The sequence below is a fragment of the Pleurodeles waltl genome, chromosome 11 (genome assembly GCF_031143425.1).
Source record: "Pleurodeles waltl isolate 20211129_DDA chromosome 11, aPleWal1.hap1.20221129, whole genome shotgun sequence".
Lineage (NCBI taxonomy): Eukaryota > Metazoa > Chordata > Amphibia > Caudata > Salamandridae > Pleurodeles > Pleurodeles waltl.
The window spans coordinates 145,622,429-145,645,858 of NC_090450.1; the positions used below are offsets into that span (position 1 = coordinate 145,622,429).

Consider the following 23,430-nt stretch of genomic DNA (forward strand, 5'->3'; position numbering starts at 1 on the left):
TCATCAAAACTGTTGAGGTCAACCACGAAGGCATGTCCACTTATACATGGATTTAGTCAGTGGAACACATGTGAGGAGGGCTGAAACCTAGGAATAAGGTTTCCATAGGCCATTCACATCTGCATTCATGTGCCCAGGTGTGGACACCCATCAACACCTGTTCTGCCAACATAATTCCCAAAACACCCACATTGATGCCAGCACACATCTGGCCTTGACCTGTATGTACTCCTATTACATATCACATAAGTGTCGTGTAAATGGAGTACAACTTATGGGGCTGCATGCTGGGGGTACAGTTACCCATACAGTCCTACATGCACATTACAATACAGGGATGCACAATTTGTGTGGATAACTGATGCATCACTGTGTTGTGAGAATGACGGTCTGACCCAGTGCCAATATACTGACACTGGTACACTTCCAAGTCACATGTGGGCCTACAAGTGGCTACTAACCACCTTGTTCACATGCTGCTGCCTATTGCTCAGCACAAGACTCCCAAGATATGACTCTCTGCTTGAGCATGAGTAACCCTTGCACGGAACACTATGTCCCCATCCAGCCTACTAAGATATCTGATCATGTGCCAGCTCTTCATATCTTGCAGTGAGTGCAACACACAAGAGTCACTCACACAACAGCCTCAATCACTACACAGGACAGACACTATCACACTTACTATATATATGTCTGGTTCCTGAAATCTTGCCACTTCTCCAATGGTACCGGTGGCAGCTCCACCTGTAAGACATGGATGGAAATAAATGCTTAGTGTCACTGTACATACGAGTGGACAACATCACAGTGTTCCCCACATCTGAACACATGCACTTGGCCTAGCAATCATGTGGTGCTAAACCCTACAACAACCATATGTGGCTAATCCATTTAAGATAGTACTCCATGGCATGATTTGTATTTTGGTGAAAATTTCCATGGCACTTCCCTGGTGCACTGCAATACAAGTGATTCAGGTATTGTGGCTTGTGCATCAAGGGACACAGAGTTACTGTGTGATGGACATGTGGCTCAATTTTCAGTCTGCAATTATCGTGGTCCATGACAGATGTGGCACAGTTGTATGTTGGTAACAAATGCCCCATTGGCAGTGTCCCCTAAGCCGGGTATGCCCCCTTGCCAACATAATGGCAGGGGTCCTGTGTGTGTAATGATGACAATGTAGTGCTAAACATGGATTGCCCACTTTGCTGTCAGGATCCAGTGAAATATGGTATGTTGACAGAATGCATGGGCACAGGTGTTGCAATGGCACCTTAAATGTGTGACTAAGGGCCACATGTATGAAGATCAGGTTTTGAGAGTCGCAAATTGCGAGACTTAGCAAGTAGGAAAATCTGATGTACAACACTGTCAATTACACTGTTTGCAATTCACAATGGGGTAGCAAATGACCTACCTCATGAATATTCATAAGGTAGGTCTCAATTTGCAAACCCATTGGGAATGGCAGCCCTCACAGGGATGTGGCCTACTGAGGTCAGCAGACCACCATGTCTGTGACTGCTTTTAAATAAAGCAGTATTTTTTTAAAATGCAGCTTGTTTTCATTAAGGGTAAACAGAACGCATGTTAAAAAAAAATAGAATTTTTATTTTCATTTTTTCAGAGCAGGCGGTGGTCCGTGGGACCACTGTCTGCTCCGAACCAATGTTTTTGCATGCATTCACAAAGGGAAAGGGGTCCCATGGGGGTCCTGTTTGCGAATGGGTTAGCACCAGCTTGAATCTGGTGGTAACTGCAATTGTTTTGTGACTGCATTTGCAGTCACAAAACAATCCTACATCCGACTGCGACTCGTAAATAGGAAGGGAACGCCCTGTCCTAAATGCGACTCGCAAACCCTGTTATGTGATTCGGCAATGTGATTGCGGAATGGCAAAATTAGGTTTGTGCATTGGAAAAAGCATTTTTCTCGATGAAAACAGACCAATTCTGCAAACTGGGCCGTTTGCCACAATAAAAAAGAGCTTTGTACATGTGGCCCTAAGTGATAGTCGCACATGACTCAACAAACCTGTGGCCTGCTTTGTTAATATGTTTAGACATGTGGACTACATCTCAGTACTGGGACACTAACACCTTGTTCTGGTTGCATTCAACCTGGCCACAAACATTGCATGTAGCATGCCAACACATCTGCTACTGTCACTCAGGAGCATTCTACTTTACACATTTGTCAATGTGATACTCACCAACAGGGCCACCGATCTCCACACCCAGGTGGTCCAGCAGATCCTGCTCTCTGGCCACAAGGTCAGCCCAGCGATGCTTTAGCTGGGACTCATTCCGGCTGGTATGGTACACCCTCTTCAGGTGGTGGAGCACTTTGACCCACCGCAGCCGCCTCGCCTCTTTGTGATACCCCTGTATCATCCGGCTACCCATCTCTGGCATCATGGGTAGGAAGTGGCACACCAGCTGCACAAAGCCCCCAAGTTCTCCCCCCATCCGTGTCAGCCTCGCCCTTCCTGCCATGTCCCTCAACCACAAATTCAAATAGTAAATATTGAAAAGAAAAGAAATGAAAATAAAAGAAATCTACTGCCCAACCTTAAGAACCCCAACTAACCCAACTAATCGAACATCCACACAGACACCCAACAGTACCAATACAATATTAAAGACAATAAACTACACAAAATCACATACATTGGTACAAGTAACAAACAGATTTCACGACAGACACAACAAGAGAGACACCACAAGATACAATAAACGCAATCAACACACCAGCAACACCGAGACACAGCCACACAGTCAACAAATACACAGACTGTAAAGTGAAAGTGAAAGTACACCCACTGTACAATGCCTTTAATTAGGATTTCCTATTACATCACTTCCTGTCCCCTTGCGGCACATTTTACGTCATGCGTGTATTTTTTTTTACGCATACGATGTTTGCGTGAATATTTTCGATGCATCACCTACATGTGCGTCAAAATACAACGCATTACCTGTATACTTCAATTTAAATGGATATACGCATGAGTGTGGTGCGCAGGTGGAATTCACACTAATGGCCCATGTATAGTTAGTTTGCGTTTGCAGTGGGTTTTTTCGACGCATTTGCGTAATTTTTTTTCACTCTACCTGTGATTGCATGAGTTTCTAATATTTAACATGGATGCACCCTGTATCAACATGAAGATGGGATGGTATGGCCTGCAGTGTATAATATAGTGTATGGCCACATGTGGTAGAGCATGCTACTTTGTGATTTGGGTGTGAAGGATCTGTAACAAAATGTATGTGTTTCTGAAGGAATCGCATGCAATACTTTGAACGTCATGCAAATGTATGAATGTGTGCCAAATGTGTATCTACATCTGATAGCAATCAGTGATCTACAACAGTCATGGTATGTGTTTGTAACATGTGTTGACTCATGTGTGTAGTTGTTTGACTTAGGGGACATTACATTTCAGATGACAAACAAAACTCAGGTATCATTGAGGATGGCTGATGAGTGCTATGTAGGTTATTTTACCCCTCACATGCCATTAATTGTGGGTTATGAGTTCATGGTGACTTGTGTGTGGACTACACAAATGTCTCACATGTGCACATGTTTGGTACATACTGTGTTTAAGACACTGTGCCTAAATTCCACCCATAAAATGTTTGGTACACATCAGTTTGACTCATTACAATTAGCCATGTAACTTGTGTTGCTGTGGTGGACCTGCTGCCCTGGCTGCATGTGTTTACATATTTTCTGATGTGCATTCCACAGAAGTGTCCAGTCCAAGTGTGTGGGCATGTGTACCCTGTTTCAGGATTGGGCTCCATGGCAGTGGCAAGACTGATTTCCAGGGATGGGCTGCACAGGACATGTGTTGTGAACATTGCTTGTCATACCTGGGACAATCATGCTATCCATTGTCACAAATTATGCCCCCTCTTGTCACACTAGCTCCTTGCAGACATTGCATGTGTCACACTTAGTAATGTCAGGGCTCTGTTCATACATTCCTGTATGTCTCAAATTTCACATCCACTGCCTCATGTATGGGGCCCTAATTTACCTTATGATTGGAGATGCCATAGTTGTGTATCATGTGCTACAGTTGACCATGTGTGCAACGTGGATGTGACTCATATGTTGTGGTCCATTGATTGTGTCCTTCATGTGTGACATTCAAGAGATGAGTATTTTTTATGTGTGTGATGTTTGCTGTACAATCATATGCATCACGTGATGTTGCAACACAAGTAGTCAGATTTGTCTTTGTAACATGCTCCCTGAGGTAATACTCACATTCCTAAGGTACATGTGATGGAGAATGAAGACACCAGAGCAGGTTTGTGTGATCAAGTAAGATGTTTATTTACATATCTTAACAAGGTGTGTAGAGTGACTATTAAGTGAAAAAGTTGTGTACAATATGCTGTCTGCGGTTCATTCCTGCAGCTGTGTTCTACTGTTCCCCTCATTTTCCCTGCCACCACCCTCCTCTTCCTTCTCCTCCTCCAGGCAGTTCTTGTTCAAGCTCATATAATGGGATGTTCATCCTCACACAAATGTTGCGCAGTATAGCACAGTATAGTATAATTTTACACACATTATGTATAGGAGGCTGCCTCCTGTGATGTCCAGTCTAGACTTTAGGATGCAAAAAGTCCTTTCCACAATGTTGAGTGTCCTCCCATGTGCCTCTTTATAGGCATGCTCTGCTGCTGTGCTTGGGGAATGGGGTCAAGATCCATGGCTGGATACCATAACCCTGATCCGCTGCAAAAGATAATAGGATTGAGTATTTTGTTAGTGCTTGCAACAGGAATGTCATGTAGCATGGCAGTTGATATCTTGTATTGTCTGTGACTCATACATGTTTGTGGTATTATGTGAGTTCCTGGACTTCTGTGAGGTCTTCTCTGCACTGGGTTATTTGACATGACAACTTGTGTTTGGCTCATTGACCTGGGATCTATGATTCGGTTTCCGAACTGTTGGCCAGTATGTATGTACCATGCGTTGTGTAGTGTCCAACATGTTTCAGTGTGCTTTCACTGGAGGGGACATGATACATCCACACACACAATGGATTCAGATGTGGTGGTAACATGGTTGCAATACATGGCCTGGACATCCCATCCATTTAGATATATGTCATTGCAGATGAAATGCGACACTGAGGCCCTTTGAATTGGGTAGGTTACAATGCACAACACATCTCCATAAGTTGGCAGCACTGAGCTGTTCAGTATTGACAATGCACAATTGTCCCAAGTATGACTTGTTTCTAGGCAAGCCTTTGTTCTTCCCTCTGCCAGTAGCTCATGTGCTACTGTACACCTACACTACCAAACTTGCTCCAGGGAACCTGGCTAACTGCCTTGTGGAGGTGGATGTATCTGTGCAGGAAGGGCCATCTCCCTGTATATATGCTATTTTGATGGACAATTGGCTCTTTTAGTGTGTGCATCAGTGTGCAGTTTGCATTGGTGGCACATCAATATGTGTTCATAGCACAGTCCACTTCCTTATTGCAACCTGGAAACGGCACCCCAGGAGTGGTGTATGATGTTGGGACTGCCTCAGTATTTCCGTGTCACCTCATGTGAGTCTACATCATCATGCAATGTGTCTCATGGTGTTAGACCTGCTGCAACACACATTGCATACCCCTTCCACACTACATACTGCTTGGGAGGGTGGCAGATTGACTATGTGGCCTAATGTAATTGTAAATGGTTCATCTTCCAAGTTGTACTTACAGTGCAGGCCATGTCATTGTCAATGTGGGCTTTGACATTGGTCCCTTGGTGCTCTAGAGTGGCAGCTAATGTTTGTGGCAGCCGTGATTTGGCCAGAGGTCTGTATCTCATTGTGTCAGGGTACACAACATAACTACCAGTGTCACACCTCAGTGCCACCCTGCCCATGTGTCAATGTAGTGGTGGTTGTCTTGTGTGTCCTGCAGGGTTGTTGTGCTGTGTGTATATTGCTAGGTGTATTGACTTACCGGTAAGAAGGCTATTGCCATATTGTCCATCCTGGAAGTGATGATTGATCCTGCTTTGCCGGAATAGGAATGAGTCATGAACAATCCCAGGATAGTTGGCCAAGGTATTTGTGAACAATCCCTGGTGTTCAACTAAGGCCTGCACATTGATAGAATGTGTGTGCTTTCCGTTCCTGGATAGGTGCTCTGTTGCTGCAGGTGGGACGATCCGGACATGGGTGCAGTCAATTGCACAGAGCACATGCAGGAAGCCATGGATTTGATAAAACCCCTGTTTTATCTCCTGCTGCTTCTGCTGGGTGTTGGGGAAGCTGGTGTGGTGGGGTGTGAGGGAGATTATGGCATCTATCACCTTGGGCAGGAAAGCTGAGAATGAGAGCTGTGATACCCCAGCAACCTGCGCACCCATGGAAGGAGCCACTTGCCAACATGTGCAGGAAAGCTAGCAGCTTGGTCACCAGTGGTATGTTGTGTGGTGTCTGCAGGCTAACTGTTAACTGTGGCTCAATATTGCGCAGAGGCTGCTTTATGGCTTGCCAGTTGAGTTAATACAGGCGAATGATGTCCTGTTCCCTGAGGCCTTGGAGGGTTGTCCTAGTTCTGAAAAGTCTCTCCTGCCTTCTGCGTTGCCTTTGTGGGCTGCGTTGGGGTGGGGGTGGGGGTGGTGGTGGTGGTGGCTGCCGCCGTTGGCCCTGTGCTTGGCGTTTGTCTTGCAAGCTGCATCAGTAGCACCTCCATGTTGTCCTGTTTGTCTGTAATGTTGCTTGTGTGTGTTTTCCTTAAGTAATGGTGTGTTTGACTCATTTTAACGCCTGCCCTGACCCAGGCGTTAAAATTTGCCACAAATCAGGGTTAGCGTCATTTTTTGGGTCCGCCTCCCACTGGTGTGTTATTTTTGCCCTGTTGGATAAATATGGCGCTAGGGTGTTTGAGTCATTTTTTGGATGGGAACTCCTACCTTTCATCTCATTGACGCAAGGTGGTTTCACGCATCCCTAAAATGACGTTAACTCAATTTTTTGACACTAGACGTGTCTAGCGTCAAAGTTTAAATATGGAGTTAAGTTTGCACTGGATTTGCATAAAAAGAAATTACAGAAATCCGGCGCAAACAGAGTATAAATATGGGCCCCAGTATATCGAGCTGCTTTGTTTCACAGGACTTTTTTCTGCATGCTCCAGAGAGGTTCTTATATTTTTTAATGCAAAAAGAGCAGATAGCGAGCACGGACCTAAATCTAGGAAAAATATGCAAAAAGAACATATGATGGGACGGAATGCTGAGCCATTTTTTCTAAAGGAACAAAGGTCCCTCAAGTGCAAAGTGCATAAAAAGGTTAAAACGTAGAGATGCAATGAGGTCTATGTCTGATATCCAAATGAACAATTTTATGCATTTATTATGTCAAAGTAAAAATTACATTGTAGTGGGGAAGCATGAAGTCATGAATACTCTCACACTCGGACATTTCTCATGTGATATAAAGACACTATGGTAAGGTCACAAACTGCAAGTACCCATGCTCATATATACAAATGAATAACTACAGCAATTTGAGTCAAGGTACTGTAGTCAACAACGTTTCAATCCCTTAACTATATAGGGATCGTTATCAGGACATAAGGACTTATGCCTGAGATACAAATGGGGGTTACTACATATATAACCGAATGCCTGCCGAAGACAAAGAAGTAAACAGAAACAGAGGAGAAGGAAAAAGAGAGGGGAAAGCTACATTAGATGACATATAACCAAACCCACCATGCAAGAGGTGTCCAGGTACATTCAAGCGTATCACTCTACAATACAGATTTTTTTTTTAAACGTGGTAGGTTAAAATTCCTCAGAGACATGCACAATGGTGCCAGCGGCGCAACAGCAAAATGGTGAAGATAACAGGCAGTGAACAAATAAGTCACACAAAACACGGTGAGTTGGTGTGGAGAACAAGCGTGAGCTAACCACGAAGGCACCACTATGCGGACCTTCATGCTGCCAATCAGCACAGGATTCCAAGCTGGGGCACAATGAGAATCTAATCAAAGGGGACACAATAGCTGGTTCTGAAAAACAGAAGAAGCCGGGAGGGAGTGAGGGGGTGATTAAAAGGCTCCATTGCTTGCGGTCAGGCTCAATGCTAAAATTACAATAAACTTGAGTGTACATGAATTGGGGCACAGTGGCCGTCGCCCATACATTACATCAATATATAGTTAATCCACTTATCGGGAAGCGACTATAATACAGAAAAAACTATATAAAACCCCTCTGGAATGTAAACTATCAAAAATGGCAACATATAGTCACAAGTAAGACAACTAGTACCTGGTAATCCAAGACTGAAACAAAACCAGAGAGATGAACATGGGACCTGAAACCCGAAATCCAGGGGTCAGCATAGAGCCAAACCAAAATCTGAATGCAAACAGTCACTTACCCGATTCAACAAAATGCAGTATGTGTGTAATATCTCCCAGTGGCTGGGAGCACCTATGCAGCAGAGTGGCTGACAAGGACTGACTTAAATGGGTGTGGCATGTGTGCGCAAGGAATTCCAAATTGGTGGCCATGTTAGTGGAACAAGTACATTAAGCAATGATCAGGATGTGTTGCGGCCATGTCCAGCCTGAACTGCAAGGCCAAGTCCTCCCTGGCCTGGAAGCAAGCATCTTGGGATCAGTTCAATGGTATCACCCCTCATCAGCCAGGCTTGCTTTAATCCTGTGGCACAGTGAGCACGGGACCCACTTAGGGCAAAAAATGCAGGGTGGGTCTGGCAGTTTGGGCTGAACTGTTCCTGTGAGGAGCAAGGTCAAGACTAATTTGCATATGGTTGGGTCCAAACTGAGGTGGCATGGTGGGCAACAAAATAATGGGTTGGGATTCGGTCCTCAACGATCACCAGTGACTAAGAATAATTCAAGCATTCCACCCATCACCTTGTTGTTTTTGCATTTGCCAGAAAAAAAAGGCAGCCGCTTGCAGTAATGTACTATTATGTTTTGCTGGAAAAAAATGTGCTCAATAAATCTGTTTGACAGCACTTGCAACACTGTCCCCAACAAAATGAACATATAGGCTATATTAAAAAAACATTGTATTTGCCACATGAGAAAATACTCAACTACTTCACGAGAGACAATTTAATTTATTGTTTTCTGTTGAAAAAATGCAATGCAAGCTTGTGGTACCAGTGATGTTAAAGATGTTATATTGCATGTGACAAATACATTGTAGGCAGACATGCTGCACTGTAATCACATTAAATTCAGTATCTCAGCTCTTTACAGAACTTGATAAACATTTTGAAAGTTGTGTACAGTTTCGTAAGGCTGCAGATTAATTACCAAAACAATCAGACATATAGCAAGAACAAACCCACACAACATTGTACAACAATGGACAGTGAACACAATACTACGGCTCAGGATGGTGGACTGTACTGCTTTTGTGCTCATTTGTTTGGCTGTACAGACCTCGAAAGCTTTGAACCAGCACTCCTCTGAAGCCATTGCTTTCAATTGGGCATGGAGTACGGGTATTGTAAACAAAGGGGAAGAGAGTTGTTGGTCCATCATACACCCTATCAAGCTTCACCACAGATACATAAAGTATAATGTTCCCCTAAACTGATCTATGTTTGTTTCCTCAATTGCTTTATTTGTTAGGCTATGTTAGGTTTATCCTTTTTTTGGGTAACATTTGTTGTTAGAATTCGGGGATCCTCATCCACATAGGTGACATGTTTCATCATTGGGTCCTGCTCCTCGTTGAGTGGGTGATGGGGGAATACTCAATGGCCCCTATGAAGGGCACTTTGTGGAAATCTTTTAGCTTCTGTTCAACAACCAGCTTGCTTGCTGAACGCCCGTTTCTGAAAGTCTTTATGCCTCCATGAAGTTTTCAGGAATGATTTATGATTAAGCCAAACAAGTGTGCTAAAATGATTTACTTATTTATAGATATACTCTGTCAAGAAGACTTATTGGCAATTTGTAATGAAATCCATGATAAGATTAAATACAGTATTGGACTCGTTGGATGTTATAATTCATAAAGTAATTGGAGTCGGTAAGCATGTTTCTTATTGGTGGTCCCCTAGGCCTGGGTCCACAGCATTCACCGGGACCGGTGGATAGCCCTAATCTAAAATAAAAAAAGGCCTAACTAGTTTAGAATCGTTCCTGTCTTGCTTTAGTGATTGTGTAATTTAGTGTTATTGAGAATCTGTAAACTACAATTTTTCTTTCAACGTTTCTATTCATTACTATTCCAGTTTACAATATAGAAAATTACATTCCCAAGGGTAAACCTCACCCCCCCCCCCCCCTCCCCCATCCTACCTACCAACTTACGTCCAGGCTGGCCCAGCAACACTGACCAACATCTTGTCCTAATATTGCTGAGTTTTCACTCCCAAGAAGGTGGAATCATGTACTAGTTTGCTTTCAGACAATGAAAAGAATGCTCAGCATAAAAAAGTCAAGCAGAGAGAGATCTGTTCCCTCTCAAAGTCAGGATGAGGTATGCCTAACTAGCTATGAAACACCAATTAAAAATATAATAATGAGCAGGTTCCAGAACATTCATAGCTCGTTCCCACCCCTCGGAGCTAAATAGGTAAACACATTCAAGGGGAGTGAACTATTCCATAAATTCCAACCTATAAATAATTAGTTACGCAGCTGTTAACCTTAAATGTTGCTTCCTCCTTGTGCACCGTTCACAGAAGGCATTCTCTCATCATTGCTTCTTCACAATCGTTGCCAATCTTCTTTTTCCTGGCCCAACTATTAGCCATCTAATACACAATGATAGGCCTTTCTCACTTTAACGCAGATCACGAAAATGCACCTACAGAGTTAGAGGGAACAGCATACAGGCAGCTTTAAACCAAACATTTTCAGCTAAGGCCTAATGTCAACCTAAGTTAATTTGAGAATCAAAATGGATGCATGTTACAGAGAAATAAATGAATGGGAAGCAAACAATCAGTGTCTGACATGAATATGTGTTGAACATGATTATATCAGTCCATGAATTACCCGAAAGTAGTTATGTGTAAACTTCCAGCAAACATAATGGTTACATATTATTTCATTTTTGGTTAAATGTGCCACACATAATATTAAAATTAGCCCACAATTTTAATATAAATGCTGTATATAGGTGCATAAATGTATGTAAATGACATAGGTAGAGTGGGGGCAAAATTACGCTGTTCCACCCGCAACATTCTGACAATCTGTAATCTCTGCACAGGATAATATGACAGAAGTTCCATGCAGCATACTTGTGTATTGTGGTAGTTGAGGATTACACGTTGTGCAATGATTCAGAGTTATTTTGTTTCACTTTTTTTTATTTACCTGGTGAATACATTGCAGCATTTTAGTGAGCATTTCTAACTAGGCTACAATGTCACCCATACTTAAAGGTGACTAACCATTTGTTTTAGTACATGAGCTTTTACCGGGTATTTAAAGTATTTCAAATGTTTTCTTAACATAAGCACTACACTGGCCTCACTAATAATGATGGGCAAATGGGTACAACTGAATTGTTATTGGTAAAGTAATTTAAATGAGGCCTACATATAACGTTAGGTGTGTACGTATTACAGTTCCCCATTAAAAATAATATAGCGCACGGTTTATTTGTGAAGACAACAATTAAAGTGACCGGTATCCTAAATTCAACTCGTGTCTTTTAAAAATCACCTACTACAAATAATGTTTTTTAAAAAGCAGAATTCTGCAAAATGTTGCACATGATGTAGATAACTCTATATTTATTCTGTTAACACTTGGTATGTCCTAGCGGGTAAAAAGAGGAGGTAAACTCCTCATGGTGTAAATATTTAAAAGAAAAGCATTCGGTAGGAAAGGAAATCACTTGTGCCTCAAGGAACATTTATTTTGACTAAGGTGTTTGTGTGTGTTAGAATACAATTAGCAATAATATATTAAATGCCCTTTCTTATCTATTATGCTAAAAAAGCCATGCCTAGATACTTATTGTAGTGGGATTTCAATAACGAGTCTCAGTTCTAATTAGAAATATAACCTGAATTTATAACCGGTGATGTGTTTGTCTAAAAGCAATTAACTTTGAAAAGAGTAAATTGAAACATTGTTAAGAAAACCATTGTCATGCTACATTGATTTCCAATTATCGCCCGAATAGTCCATTGGCAAATTTGCAAAAGCCTAATTTGTAGGGTATGTAACTGTAATATAAATTGTGTCGGAGACTTGGTCCAATAAAAATGAGCTTTGTGGGTACTAACATATAAAGTCGATAAGTGTATTATTTTACAATTTTGTGCACTTTGATATCCTTTAAAACTTAGCTTATATGCACCTCAAACAGTTTGCTCTGTGGGACCCGATAATGCTATCAGTGGCTTGGGGCATGTATTGATTTTGAAAGGGACTTAATCAACAGCTTTTTCTTTCTATTAAAACAACACAGTTTGATGGGTGGAATGTTTGCGGAAGTTTCAACCCTGCTATTTGAGAAGCATTCCAGCCCATCGTTTTTTGTTCTCCTCATCCATCCTGGGCAAGGATAAATAATATGCATATGTCTTGTTCCAGTAGGAACAGTCCAGGCTAAACTGCCAGCCCAAGTCACCCATTGCCTTTTATTTGTTCTAATATTTCTGGCACTCTTTCAGGAAACAAGATTATAATTTTCCATTGGGTTTTAGCCATGTAGTTATCTGTGATATGTAGAGCATACAATTGTAGTTTACACCATGTGTTGAAATGCGAGAGCTTGCCGGTCTGTTATCCTCCTGTCTCAGAAATATGAACTAATGTGCTGGTGTATTGTTGATCTATTCCTCGTGATTTCACAAAGGGTGGTGGCTGCACAACTCCTCCAATATTGATTGCTCAAAGCCTTGACTCAATGCTTGGTTTTGGCACTCTCCTCAAGAGGTTGCAGGAAAGAAAGTGGGTGATGATAACAAAGAGTGACTCAACTATATACCTATCCATCTCTCTATCTATATATCCAAGGCAAGGCCATGTGTGGACAGAATGGAGTTAGGAAAGAGAAGTGTCATGATATGGGGGATAAGATTTTGCCAATCCACTTCCCCGGGGTCGACTATGAAACAACATGCACCCTGCTTGTGTTTCAGTCCCGAATGCTCGAGGATGAGCTAACTGAACATCAGGCATGCCAGGAAGAGACAAGAACAGCCCATGAGCCTGAGCAGGTTTCTACAACAAGAGGCGGAACGCCAGAATGCAGATGAGAAAACCGGAAGGAGACTGACTGGTGGCGTGTCCCATTTACCCTGAAGACCGTGAAGGAGAAAATTCTGGAGAGTGAAGCGGATGAACTGAAGATCCAGCATTTATAGAGGAGCCCAGGTTGTTAAAAGGTTCCCCGACAAACCGAAGGAAGGACCAGGGACACAAAGTGGCCACCGGCAAGGTCCTCCATCCCACCAGTCTCCTGGAGGAGCGTGGCGATGCCAGGGTGCCAGTGGACTAGATTGCCAGAGGTCCTGAATAAAAGAAGAGGAGGAAAGACTTTAATTATTACAAAATCAGCAATATCACCACCTTTTGTTAAAGAGGAAATAAATGCATTCACATCAAAAATAGTGACTCAAGTATTTTTAATTCACACGTACATTGACGTATGGTGTAGAATGCGAGGGTAAAGCTATTGATTTAAAATGGATGCTGTGATTCAAAGTTTAGTATGGCACATATTAGAATTGGCTATGGAATGCAAAATGTTGTCAGCTAAAGCAGACAGAGAAATATTCCGGGATGAATTGAAGGCCCAAACTGAACATCTTCGTGAATTGGCCCAGGAACAATTGCGAGTGACCACAGTATTGGGTAACTATAGGGGACCCTCATTTGTGGGTCCTATGGTAATGCTGAAAAGGTTAATGCCCGGAGAGGATCTGGATTCATTCTTATTGAATTTTGAATAGACTGCTAGGCTAGGTCTTGGCCTCTGGAAAGCTGGCCCTTTTATTTAGCTCCTTGACTGACAGGTGAGGCCAAGCTGCCTATCAAACCACAAATCTTTGGGGATAATCCCCATATGACAAAGTCTATTGGTTGAGGTTTCAACAAGAGAGAGGAAAACCAGGAGATACTGCTAAATCCCTTTATTTCAAGTTAAAGACTGCTGCAGAGAAATGGCTAAAGCCACAGGAACACAGCAAAGAGGAAATTATGGATAAAATCTGCCTGGAACAATACTTAGAAGCTTTGTTGCTCACCACACAAAAGTGGTTGAGCCAACATTCTGGTCTCACTGTGGACCCAGATGTTGAAATATCCACCACTTTCACAGAAGTCCAACCTCAGGTTTACTCAATGGAAATAAAGAAGGGGTCAAAAGTCCCAGCGAGGCAAGGGATACTACCCAGCAAAAAAGAACCTTCAAAACCTCGAATGATACAAAAATAAACAGTCCAAACCCGACACTCAACCTCTCTTAGTGCCACCAGCTTTGAGTGTGGGAAATGGGGCCATATAGCCCATTTATGTGAAAACAAGAAATCCCCAGAAGAACAAAAGGAATCTAACTATGACTTGAGTTCCATTTATTTTACGCAGGGAATGGGTCCTTGTTTCTATGCAAGTGTACAAATCAGAAATGGACCACCGCCCTATTATACTGTATTCAGAATGTGAACAATCAGTAGTACAGACTAATCTAATACTTCCTTCCCAGATAGTTTCAAACAATTTTTTCCAATGTTAAATGTTTACATGGGGATGCAGTAGCCAGCCTTGTTATGACCACCAAATCTTATCAAGAGATAGAAGTTGAGGTATGTGTTCTTCCATGTTTGCCAGAAGATGTTATATTGGAGAGTGACAACCCCCACTTTCTGAACCTATTCAGGAAAACCATCTTAAGTCAGAGATATGAGAACACAGGAACTAAAGAAGAGTAAACCCTATCACCCCAGGATGCCTTATTGACTACTGAGCCCTGTACGATAGCCTGTAATTTCCAAGCTACTCAGTTGAATGACAGCATTCTCCAGCCCATTTGGGAAAGGCCAAACAGAACCATATTGACCTATACCTACATTTTCAGATCAAAAAGGGACTGTTATTTTGGGACCTACCAACTCACCTCAATCACTAATCGCTAAAGAATTTCAGGGTCAGATCATGTTTGATGCACATACCCACCTATTAGTGGGCCATTCAGGAGCTGAGAAAACCTCCCGAGAAATTCTTCTCAAATTCTATTGGCCTGGTATTTTTACACACACAAAATATTGTCAAGAAAGAATGTGAAAGTTGTCAGCGGAAGAATCCTTATCGACCACCTGAGACCCCATAACAAACATTCATAGGTAGCTCTTTTGAAGGGGCTGGGATGAATCTTATTGGTTTCCCTTCTCAAGTCATCCAAAGGCCAACAATACACCCTTGTACTGGTCCATTATGCCACTCAAAATCACGAGGCCTTTTCCATACGCAACCCAGATTCTAAAACTATTGCTCAACATCTGATTGAAGTATTTTCCTTAGTAGGGTTCCAAAAAGACATACTCACTGACAGGTTACTCCCTTTGTTTTGAAACTAATGTCACAGATATGTAAACAGTTAGACATTTGGCACATCAAAACATCAGTCTATCGTCCTCAAATGGATGGCTTTGTGGACCTTTATAATGGCTCTCTTAAGTTTATTTTGAAGGAGATGTCAGGCGAAGGGAAGAATTGGGGTCAGATGCTTCCTTTAGCCGTTTTCATTTTGAAGGGTCAAGTACAGAGACGTTTAGAACATTCTCCTTTTGAGCTGTTCTATGGGCAAAAACCTTGAACCCTCTTGGAATTAACTTGGGAGGCTTGGGAAAAAGACACAGAGCAAGAAGCATGTAACCTATTAGATTACACTCAATAGTTAAAGACCCACATAGGGAAATTACTGGAGTTAGCCGACCAGAATTTAGAGAGGAGTCAGAAAAGACAGAGGCAAGTGTACGATAAGGGAGAGAAATGGAGATTATGTTAGGCAGGTGAATAGGTACTTGTGTTATTACCTACATCTCGAACCAAAACGCAACCCAAATGGAAAGGTCCCATTGAAATACTTAAAAGAATAAGAAATATTACTCATAAAATGAAATTGGGTCCACACAAAGAGCAAATCTTCCATATATCACCTTTTCAAGATGGTTAGGTCCTTTTCCTAAATCTGTATGCATCACAGAACTCGGCAGAACTCTCAATACCACCTTAGAGCAACTCCCTGTGAATGAGGACCTCTCCAGTGAAAAAAAAGATGAACTGAAGAGGGTCCTAAGATGGGAGTCCTACAACCCTCCCACAGTATCTGGTCCTATCCTTTAGTCCTTGTACCAAAGCCAAATGGGAGTATCTGCTTTTGTATTGATTTCAGGTTTGTTATTAACATCTCTAAATCTGATGCATACCCACTTCCTATAATAGATGAACTGATGCCAAACATATAACCTCTATAGACCTGGTCAAGGGTTATTCTCAGGTTACCTTAAGAAAGCAGAGAAAGCAGCCTTTGCCACTCATTTTGGGATATTCCAATTTACTGTATTTCCCTTTGGGCTTCTTGGGGATCCTGCCACCTTTCAACATCTTATGAACAAAGTCCTAAAAAACCATCAAGAGTACTTATCAGCTTATCTGGGTAATAGAGTTCTCTTTAGCCCCATTTGAGAGAAACATCGAAAACATCTAGCCAGAGTCCTGGATGGACTGTCGAGGGCTAGTCTACACATAAACACAAAAAAATCCAGAGCAGTTGCAATAAAGTAAAAACACCTAGGATATATCTTACGAAATGAGGACAATGAACCACATTCAGAAAAAATTAAAGCTTTCACGGACGTCCCTTTTCCCAGAATAAAAAGGAGGTCAGAGCCTTTTTAGGGCTAGTTTGTTATTACAGGAGGCTCGTACCCCAATGTTCTACCATTGCCACCCCTTTTACGGATGTCGTAAATAAGAGAACCAAAACTACATACTTACAACAACCACCTATTGAAGCGGTAGAAGCCTTCCAAAAAGCTGAGAAATTATCCCATGTAGCCATGTATTAATCTCTCCTAACTTTGGGAAACCATTTTATCCCAGAGTAATGAAGACGGCATAGAGATGTCTTTCTGCTTCATCAGTCGAAAATGATTTCCTTGAGAAACAGTATATCCAACTATAGAAAAGGAGTGTTTGACTATTAACTGCACAGTGGAGAAACTAGGGTATTACCTTGGTGGCAAACCATTCATTCTTTATAATGAGAATACCAGTGGACTATATGACTGCTCAGCCTCGCGCATGTGAACCACTTTTACCCATTATTCCCGTTACGTTGCCTCTTCATTTTCAGATTATAATTACATCACCTCCTCTCTTGTTTTTCATTCTGGTGTTTAAACTTTTGGTCACAGAAATGTCTTAACAAGCTCATTTAATTTGCTGACTTTCTGAGCAAGTTATGATTTTATGTCATTTCACTGGGGCTAAGCACACAACTCTCTTTCTAAACACCTGTTTACCAGTGTGCTCACGAATCACGGTTTTCTCCTACCACATCTGTTTGTTTAGTTTTAGTTCACCTGTCATACACATCCCAATTTTCCGTCTCGTTTTCTTTTATAGTCGGGTTTTTTAGTTTTGCTTGACGGTTTGCTTTCACCTGCCCTTTTGACCCATTCGCTTTCCTTCCTCCCACCATCCTACTTCCCTCTATGCTTCCATCATACTCTTCTTTTACTCCTGAGTATTTTTTACTATAATGCTTTTTCCTTTCTTGCACCATCACATCCTGTTTTTGATTTCTGATTCACAGCCTTGAAAAAGGCCTTTGGACGAAACACATGTTGGCTGTTTGCGCAATGTACATGCTTACCAGGAATAAAGGTCACTAATTGGAAAAACAACCTAGTTTGAACTTTGGACTCTTTCTCATTTGGTTATACTGCTCGGACTGCCTTGGTATTTTCCCTCTGTGAGAGAACAGGGCTGATTGTAGAGGCCCCCTAACTTTTTGCCCTCATTTTCTACTTTTTGCTGGTGTTTTCCTGACTCTGATGGTGCCCTGGGTACTGCTAACCAATCAGTATGCAAATTAGGCTAATTATCATTGGCTAAGTCAACCTACCTATAAGTCCCTAGTATATGGTAGGGCATGTAGGTTTATGGACCTCAGCATAGGTAGTGCACCCATTGGTGCCCAGTGTCATTTTAAAGGCAGGCCTGCCTTGCTGGCTGCTGGCTGCTTTTAAATAAACGTTATATGCGAATTCGACTTTGGAATTAAAAGTAGTTCCAAAGTCTTAAACTACCTTATTTTTACATATAAGTCACCCTTAAGGTGTGCCCTATGTGCCCCTAGGGCTGGGTGCCATGTAACTATAAGCAGGGACCTTATAAAACTAGTTTTATAAGCCCTGGTGAGGTAAAAACAGCCAAATTAGTTTTTCCCTCATTGTAGTGAATGGCCTTCATAGGCTAGGATGGGGAGACTTTATTTTAATTTTAAAAGTCCCCTTAAGTGATAGATGAAAAGAGTTTGGTATCAAATTAATTGTTATAATAAATCCCACAACTTCCAGTTGTTGGATTTTATATAACTTGTTCAGGTAAAGAGTTTTAAACTTTACCTGAAAAGTTGCCAACTTCAGCCCTGCTTTGTTTTTGCTTCTGTGCTCTGATTGGCCAGCCTCTGGCAGCCTGGCCAGGCTGCGTTGATGAGATGTGAAGTGGCCTGGCTTTACACAAAGATATGTGCCTGTGGAAGGGGATCTCCCCCCAGCAGATGGTGAGGCAGGAAAGGGGAGGGCTGCCAAACTGGTCTTCAAAGGCAGAGAAGGACATTTGGAGCAACCCAGCAACACCCCCACATTCTGCAACCCCAGACAACTAGGTGCCCCCTTGATTAGATTATGAGAGGGCAGGAGAGGGGTGTGGGTGGGCTCAGCCAGATGTAACCTCAAAAAATCACTTTCAGCCCTGATGGTTGTTTGAGGAATGTTGCCTCCTGGGATCGATTTTTGCCACACTTCCCAGGAAGTGGTCATCACAGGGGGAAGGACCCTGCACCTGATTGTAGAACCAGGAGCAAGGATAAAACTGGCAGACCTGCACCCACAACTCAGTTCCCTACCAGATCCCTTGCAGGAAGAACTACAGAAGGAGAAGGACTGCCCTGCTGGACCCCTGGCCTGCACCTGGACCCTACACTCTGAAAGACTGCACCAGCTGCACACTTGGGCTTCATCACAAGAAGGACGTTTCCTGGCTTCAACTGGTTCAAGGAGGGACTTCCTGTTTGCTACAGGTGAAAAATTGCTAACCAAAGCCCCCTGCACCAACTCCTGAAGAAATCAACCAGCTGACCAATGTTCAGTGGCCAAAAAGGAGTTTGTGCCTGGTGCATTCTGGGAGTTGTAGTCCACACCCCCAAGGATCATCTCAGAGCTTCTGGAACCTTGGGGTGAGCTGTGGACCTCAAAAGAACCTTAAAGGAACATCTGGGAGAAGATCCAGAAGTTTGGAGAAGTTTGGAGAAATAAAAAAAAAAAAGCTCCATAGAGGGACCGACCCGACGCGCCAACTCTAGCCGGCTTGCCTCAACCGCGACCCACCTGATTTGCAGGTTCGTCCCGGTGAAGAAAATCTCCAAAAAAGAGACTAAGTCCGAACGTAGAAAGTTGACCGGGACCTCTCAGCCAGCGTATCTGAGGAGGGCTCCAAGGACGTCGGATCAAGATCCAGGTGATCCCCAGTCGAAGGATTTTCACCTCGAAAAAACGACTAAGTGCGAAGGTAAAAATGTCCACCGAGGGCTCCCGCGACGCGTATCCGGAGAAGAGTTCAGAAAAACGACTAAGTCTGAAGGTAAACTTTTGACCGAAGCCTCCTGAGGGTTGTAGCCGAGCTGGGCTCCATCGCGGTCGCCCTTAAACTTTGACTTTGCCCCGGTCGACGTGCGACCAGATGACCAGGTTGGTACTTTTTGTTTCTAGGCACTAGAAAACAATAATTCTTTAAAAATACATATCTCTGGTTCCCCTTATCCGATTTTATTTGTTTTTGTGTCATTTTAAAGATAAAAATATAATCTATATTTATAAATTGGTTTTTAAAACTGTTTCCTGTATTTTATTTAGTTACTGTTTTGTGATATTTGAATGCTTTACACTCTGTCTCCTAAGGTAAGCCTTGTCGCTCGTTGCCAAGCTACCAAGGGTTGAGCTGGGTTTAATTTATTGAGACCTAACTGGACCTAAGTGGAGGTTAGTGGCCTATTGCTAAGTGTAGGTACCTACCTGCCCTTACCAATAACCCATTTTCCAACACCCTCAATGAACTTTCCAGCACAGTTCAAACTTAATTTTGATCAGTGCACTGGACACCCGTGGTGGTTGGGTGTCACACCAGGTCGGCACCCAAAATAAATCTCAGTAATTTGGACTTACTAGTCATTCATCTTAATCACGGATGTGCGAACATTGAGCATCAACCACCATTTTTTTGTTTCTATACTATTCTTTTTAACGATCATGTCCCCTTGACTTGACACAAACAAAGTGGAAACAAAGGCAACAACCAAAAGGTTCTCAGTTGATTGCTCTCCCTGCAGCCCTTCCAATTTGAGGTCCAGCATAAAAAAGGGAAGGATCATAATAATGCGGATTTCCTGTCAAGTTTTCCCCAATCAGGAAATCCTGGGTCGGGGATGAATCACGATACAGGGGACAAGAACTTGCCAATCCACTTCCCTGGGGAAGAGTATGAGACAACATGCCCCCTTCTTGTGTTGCAGGGCCGACTGCATGAGGATAAGCAAACTGGAACTCAGGCATGTCAGGAAGAGGCATGAGCACCTATGAGCCTGTGCAGGTTTCTTGAACAAGAAGCCTAGCCCTGGTGTGCGACGGTGAGAACCTGGACGGGGACTGACTGGTGGTGCTTCCCATTTAACCTGAAGACAGATGATAGAGAAAGGTCTGTGGAGTGGAGGAGCCGAAGCTCCAGTGTTCAAAGAGGATCCCAGGCATGTTGCAGAGATTTCCCAACAAGTCAAAGAAATGGATCCTGTAAAAGAAGGACCTGTTACACGGAGGGGGCACCAGGAGAGTCCTCCCTCCACGTTCCAGGAGCGTGGCTACGCCAGTGTGCCGGTTGACAGGAACTCCGGAGGTCCTGAAAAGAAAGAAGAGGAAATATTTTAATTATTAAGAAATCAGCAATATCACCCCATTTTGATGAAGAGAAAATAAACACATCCACATCAAATATGGCGACTCACGTGTGTTTAATTCACCCGTCCAATGACAAGAAGATACAAATATTCTTTGCTCTTCTGTATCTGGGGGCTCGCCTTGCCACTTGCACAAATGATTAATTTAACATGACATCTAGATTGTGTCTGCTCTTTAATGTGGAGAGTTTTAAACTACTGTTATCATAAGGATTTATTAACCGTTGAAGAAACCTTAGTACCATTCAGTATTTGAGTGATTTACCAGTTCCTTCAGGAAGTAGGCAGTGCCGAACCCCAGCATGCATCTGGATAAACCCCAGGATCTGGAAGAACCAGCTATGCGGATGCTGAGAGTCCACAATCACATTGCACAGTGTTCAAAATCTTCATAGGTAATGTATGAGGTAAAGTCATCTTAGAAATCACTGAAAAGGTAAGGATATTAACTGTCACATGGAACCAAGGAAGGAAACTCAAAATACCGAATGTGGAGGATGCTAAGCATATGACAAATTAAGAAGGATCCATACTGTACAAAAACTTGCCAGGTTCCATATCTCTGGTTCGTAACTGGTTATTGGTACTTGAAGACAATGTGTGTGCTTCACTGCTTCAGTTGTACCTAACCCTAAATATTACCTTTGAGTTTTCTGTATGTGTCCAAGCTGCAAAGATCAAGTTTCCCTCAGTGAAATCCTAACATACCTTAATATCATAGTTATATGGACGGTGGCAGGTTAACAAGCATTCCATCTGAATGAAAGGGGAGATAGGGTATGCAAAATTCTTCACAGGTTTGTGGGCATCTGGAAACAACTTGCAAACAATTTCCCTCCCTGGAAACTCACAGATATGCATGCCTGTATCTGTGTCTTGGAAAGGTGGGCATTGGAATATCAAGCACACAAAAGGTGATGAGAGGAAATCTTGCAATAAGTGTAACCACTGGCAATCACTAAGGTAGCAATCTAGCCCATCATAGTTTTGCCAACCATGCCACCTCAGTTAAGACCCATATGCATATCAGTCCTGGACCTGTCTCCAATAGGAACAGTCCAGCCCAGGTCCTCTCTGAAATAGACCACAAGCAACCCAAGACCAGTTTGTCTTGAATGGGGCTCTTCATTCAGGTGTAGCGCCAGGACCCACATTTGAGCATACCGTTGCAACTTTGGGCAGTACATCAAACACACAAAAGGTGATGGGAGGAAGCAATACAATAGTACAGTACCATATTTCAAGTTAACATAGGTGAACAAGGGGTGTGAGAAAATTGTGCAATTTGACTTTATATACTTACGTAAAATTTACCCCAATGTAAATCTGTCATTTTGCACTAAAAAAAGCAAAGCACCGCCAGCAACAACTGCTCTTGTTCTGTTGTTCTTGTGCGTTTACTGTGAATAGCATGTTTGCTATAAACTTTTACCACAAATGGCACGTGATTTTGCATAGTGGGGTGATGGAGTAATTTTGAGAACTAACTGTTACAAGTGTAACGTGAAATTCCTGAAATTACATGGATTACACCAGTGTAATTTAATTTTCTTCCTGGCCTAAGCAGAAGAGTGTTTTCCAAGGAAGAAATTATCTCCATGGAAAGAGAGAAAATTCTCACATGCAACTACAGTAGATTGTGCTTCAGTGAACAGGGACAATTGCCTGAAATATTTATTGTTTACAAGGTCTAGACTTCACCATTTGAGTAAGTATCCTCATTTAGTTTTGTTGCATTTTGTGAAAAATGCATTCACCTACACAAACTGTTGTGTGAAGACTATTGCCACTAGCTTTCCAGGCTGTTTTGTAAATCTGCCCCTTTGCTACCTTCTTGTTCCACTGCCATTTTGTGTGTACACTAATGTTTGTCAGTAATTCCTTCTGTGGCTCACTAACGTATTGCAAGTTAACTTTGAACAGATTATCACTTCCTTAATATATCTCCACATGGGTTAAGCAGACCTTTGAGGAAGCGGACAAGAACAGGGATGGCCTGCTGAATATTGAAGAGATATATCAACTAATGCACAAGTTGAATGTCAATCTACCACGTAGGAAAGTTCGACAAATGTTTCAGGTAAGCTTGTTCAAATCATCTCATTTTGTTTGCCTCCAAGACCGTAGGTGGAATAAGCCAGGTATCAGTGACACACTTGCAAAGGTGCAGTTCAATGAGGAATGGAT

At 42.4% G+C, this 23,430-nt stretch overlaps 1 protein-coding gene across 3 annotated transcripts in view; it reads left to right on the forward strand.

Moving 5' to 3' along the window:
* Nucleotides 1-23,430, forward strand: part of PLCH1 (phospholipase C eta 1) — a 783,092-nt gene that overhangs the window by 432,432 nt on the left and 327,230 nt on the right. For all 3 annotated transcript variants that reach the window (XM_069213310.1, XM_069213311.1, XM_069213309.1), the window contains one exon: nucleotides 23,194-23,323. In XM_069213310.1, the coding sequence (XP_069069411.1) occupies nucleotides 23,194-23,323 (130 nt within the window). The remainder of the gene's footprint in view (nucleotides 1-23,193; nucleotides 23,324-23,430) is intronic.